This window comes from Arvicanthis niloticus, chromosome 18 (genome assembly GCF_011762505.2).
Source record: "Arvicanthis niloticus isolate mArvNil1 chromosome 18, mArvNil1.pat.X, whole genome shotgun sequence".
Taxonomy (NCBI): domain Eukaryota; kingdom Metazoa; phylum Chordata; class Mammalia; order Rodentia; family Muridae; genus Arvicanthis; species Arvicanthis niloticus.
Genome location: NC_047675.1, coordinates 12,837,311 through 12,841,832, shown reverse-complemented (window position 1 = coordinate 12,841,832; position 4,522 = coordinate 12,837,311). Strand labels below are relative to the sequence as shown.

Genomic DNA, 4,522 nt, shown 5'->3' with positions numbered 1-4,522 from the left:
GAAGTGGTAGTATTTGAAAGGATTAGAAGGATTAAGACATGTGGCCTTGGAGGAAATGTGTCACTGTGGATGAGTTTTGAGGTTCTGACAGCCTATGCTAGATCCAATCTATCTCTCTCTGTCTCTCTCTGTCTCTCTGTCTCTCTCTCTCTCTCTCTGTCTCTCTCTCTCTGTCTCTCTCTCTCTCTCTCTCTCTCTCTCTCTCTCTCTCTCTCTCTGTGTATGTGTGTGTGTGTGTATCTGTCTGTCTGTTTGTCTTTCTATAGATTAGGATATTGAATTCTCAGCTACTTCTCCAGAATCATGTTTGCCTGAGTGCCACCATGCTCCTCACCATAATAATAATGGACTAACTTCTGAAATTGTATGCAAGCCCATAATTAAATGCTTTCTTTTATAGTAGTTGCATTCATTATAGTGTCTTTTTACAGCAATAAAACAGTGAATAAGACAGCACATAAATATATACTACAGAATTTAATGCTTCCCCAGATTGAAAATAAGAAAACTTAAAACTCAGGCAAAGACTTGAAAACACTTCATAAAACAATATTTGCAAATTGCTAATAAACACAGGAAGCAAAACATCTGAGTATGTATATATATTCAGCAAATCTCAGATCCTTAAAGTATTGAGCACTGTGTCCCACTTTTCCTAATCAAATGTGTCCATAGGGTCAAAAACACAGTCAACAAAGACAGAGCTGATATCTCGACTTTCAGAAGTGCTCGTCATGTAAGCATGAGCCCTCTAATTAAACCCATAGAATCCATGTAAAAAAAAGTCATGACACACATTTATAATCCTAATGTAAGGCAGGCAGAGACAGAAAATCCTTGAGTTTCACTGGCTAACTACCCAAACTGAAGCAGTGAGCACCAAGCCCTAGGGGGGACTCTGTCTCCAAAAACAAGGTAGATGGTCATCTTGAAGAGGAACACCTGGAGTTGTCCTCTATTCTACACACACACACACACACACACACACACACACACACACACACACACACACAAAATCACATACACTTAAGCACATACACATATTTTAAAAACTACTTTCAAGATGAAGATGACACACTGCATAGTAGTGTATTCAGGGCCCTCTTCATGTCCCTGTTCCTAAGGCTGTAGATGAAAGGGTTCATCATGGGAGTGACCACAGTATACAGAACAGAAGCAAACACCCCTGCCCAAGAAGCCTGTGTCCATGTAGAACTGAGGTACACTCCAAGGCAGGTTCCATAGAACAGAGACACAACTGAGAGATGAGAACCGCAAGTAGAAAATGCTTTATATTTTCCTCCCACTGTTGAAATCTGCAAGACAGATGTCACAATTTGAGAATAAGAGAAAAGTATCCCAGCAAGAGGGAAAAATCCCATGATGCCTGTTACAATATATAACACGACATTATTGATGAAGGTGTCAGAGCAGGCTAGCTTAAGAACTTCTGGAAGCTCACAAAAATAGTGTGGGATTTCCACAACGGCACAGAAAGATAGTCTCAGTGCAGTTAAACTCTCAGGTAGGGCTCCAAGTATGCTTATGAGCCATGCCAGAAGAAGCAGCTGGAAACAGAGCTTAGTGTTCATAAGGACTGTATAGTGTAGGGGGTGGCAGATGGCCACAAAGCGGTCATATGCCATCACAGTCAGAAGCAAATTGTCCAGAAGTCCAAAGACGGTGAAGAAGTACATCTGTGTGATGCAGCCTGCATAGGTAATGAGCTTACTCTGAGTCTGGATATCCAGCAACATCTTTGGGACAGTGGTAGAAGTGAAACAGATGTCAGAGAAGGACAGGTTGGAGAGGAATAAGTACATCGGTGTGTGCAGCTTAGGGTCAGAGACAATGGCCAGGATGATGAGCAGGTTCCCAAAGATGGTCACCAAGTACAGAAACAAGAACAGCCCGAAGAGAGCAGACTGAATCTCTGGATCCTCTGAAAGTCCCAACAGGTGAAATTCTGGAATCCCTGTGTGGTTGTCTGGTTCCATGAAAATGAATTGTCTGTAAAAGAGGGGACACAGTATGACTGAATTAAGAGGAAACAAACATAGCAGGGGTGTATCTGCCTTAACTCAAACACCACACATTGGTGACATGAGGTGTTTGCTTAATGCTTGCTTCTCTGTAGAGGCTGAGGTTTCTAAGTTCAGCCATAATTTCCTGTGGTCACCTCATGAGGGACTGACTCCCAGCTATAACACTTAACATAGTACTCAGATCTGACTTCAGATACCAGCTACCCTTAGCCAGCTTTTATCACCTAGGGTCTCTCCAATTACTTTTGGTCATTTATTTTTAATAATGTATTCTTTGAGGATTTCATATTCATACACAGTGAATATGATCACTTCCACTGCTCCTTGCAGCTCTAGTCCCCCCCCCCCCCGTATTCCCCCAACAGCTCCCTTCCCAATATTATATCCTCCTTTCTACAGAACACAATGTGTTTTTATTTCTTTTTTATTTTTCCTCTTAAAATAGTTAAGTTTCATTTTGTTATAATTTTTGTTTTTTGAGACAATTTCTCTGTGTAGCCTTAGCCATCCTGGAACTCATTTTGTAGACCAGGCTAAAAGATCTGCCTGCCTTTGCTGGGATTAAAGACATGCTCCAACATGCCCAGCTAGGTAATTTTTTAAATTAGAATAAAACCATATCATTTTCCTCCATTGTCTTTTATTTCTCCAATGCATCCCATGCCCCCTCAAATTCCTGGCTTCCTATTCTTTGTTATTGTTAAAGATTTGTGCATATGTAAGTATATAGATATAAGTATATAGATATAACCCACTAAAACCAATTAGTGATGCCCATATGTCTATGACTGTGGGGTCATCCAATGGACACACACCTGAAGAAAAATGCGTCTCCCTCTCCCAGCAGCTATCAGTTGTCCCTTTATAAGGGCTTGTGCCTCAAGAGCCCCTCTCTTTTTTGTGCTGGAATTTTGACTCAGTTGGACCGATGCAGGTCTTACCCAGATATCTACAGTTCCTGAGTCACATCAGATCTAGAATATGGCATTTTGCAACACTCCTCCCCACCTGCTGTCCTTTACATCCTCTCTGTCTCCCTTTTCACAGTGTTCCCTGAGCCCTGAAAGCACCAGAGGCTGATAGGGGATCTCCCTTAGTGCTGAGCACTCACGGTCAGTTATTCTCAGCATGTTGACCAGGCATGGGTCCTCACTGACTGCTGCCCACTGCAAAAAGAAGCTTTCCTCGCCAAGACTGAGAGAAGTTCAGGTCTATGGATAGAAGCACAGTTATTTAGAAGGTATTTAGCAAAATAATACTAGTAGGTTCAACCATAAAACCTAATACTTCCCAGCCATGAATTTTTGAGCATGTCTACAATACCAGGCATGAAATTCTCAGGCCACTATTGCAAAAATGGACACATCCTGCATGGATGGTCAGTATTGTAGTATGCAGGGTCCAGTGCTGGGTAAGACCCTTGGTAACTTTTCTGTCCCTGCGAACTCCATAGTAACTTCCAGCACTATTAAATTTAAACAGCTAAAAGGTAGTTTCCTGGGAGGTTTGAGATTGATATCTATATATCCTGCAGCCAAAGTGTGTGATATCATGACTTTAAAATACAACAACAATAGTGGTTTAGATAAAAAAATTTAAAGTTATAGGTAAATATGCCTTCAGTAAGCGGTGAGAAGGTGACACAAAGCCTAAGAGAGAACGAGAGATGGCTGTGTAGTTAAGAGCACCTGCTGCTCCTCAAGGGAGCCTGAGTTTGATTCCCAGCAACCACATGGCAACGTTCGAACATCAGTATCTCCAGTTTCAGGACATCTGATGGCTTCTGGCCTCAGTGGACATAAGCTACACACATGCTACACAAATATATATGTAGCCAAAATGCATACTCATGTTTTTAAAAACTGGAGCAAGTATAAAGGATGAAATTACTTCACCAACTGGATTTCACCCTAGTGGAGATCAAGATGCTAGTGTGGTAATTTTGTCTAAATTTAGTTTATAAGAATTGTTTGGAATCTAGTGAAATATATCAGCAGGTAAAGGTGTTTTCCCTGATGCTGTCAGCCTGGATTCAGTCTCAGGATCCATATAGTGGAAGAATGAAATGAACCTCCTGGAGGCCTTCTGGTCTCTACAGAAGCACCATAGAATGACATAGTCCCTCTCCAGTAAATAAATTAAATAAAAAGAATTTTTAAAAATTAATCTTTGCGCTAAAAGGAAAAAAATCTTCCTCGCACAACCAGAATAAGAATGTTTGTTTGCTTCATTAAGTGTTTTCCATAGAAAACTGTCCTAAACAAGTGAGGTTAGAAAATATATTCATTGAGTACTAAATATGATGACTCAGTTGCAGGAAACTCAAAGAAGCAATATGTTTTTCACGGTGGTAATTGATTTACTACCATACAATGAGTTAGTAGAAGAAGGCATTCATCTTTATAGGTGCTAAAAATACTCCATACAAATAGCTCTGGGAGAATTTTGAATGTAAGGATCTAGCTAACCATAGCAAA

General features: G+C 40.6%; 1 protein-coding gene across 1 annotated transcript; it reads right to left on the bottom strand.

Moving 5' to 3' along the window:
- Positions 1 to 493: 493 nt before the first annotated feature.
- LOC117723248 (olfactory receptor 7C1-like) lies at positions 494 to 1,997 on the bottom strand. The gene has a single exon (XM_034522731.2). The coding sequence runs from the start codon at positions 1,995 to 1,997 to the stop codon at positions 1,059 to 1,061; it is 939 nt and encodes a 312-aa protein (XP_034378622.1). The 3' UTR covers positions 494 to 1,058.
- Positions 1,998 to 4,522: the final 2,525 nt, after the last annotated feature.

Bases quoted from the DNA above. Each gene is read 5' to 3' on its own strand.
- LOC117723248 (XM_034522731.2), bottom strand. From the start codon at position 1,997: ATGGAACCAGACAACCACACAGGGATTCCAGAATTTCACCTGTTGGGA.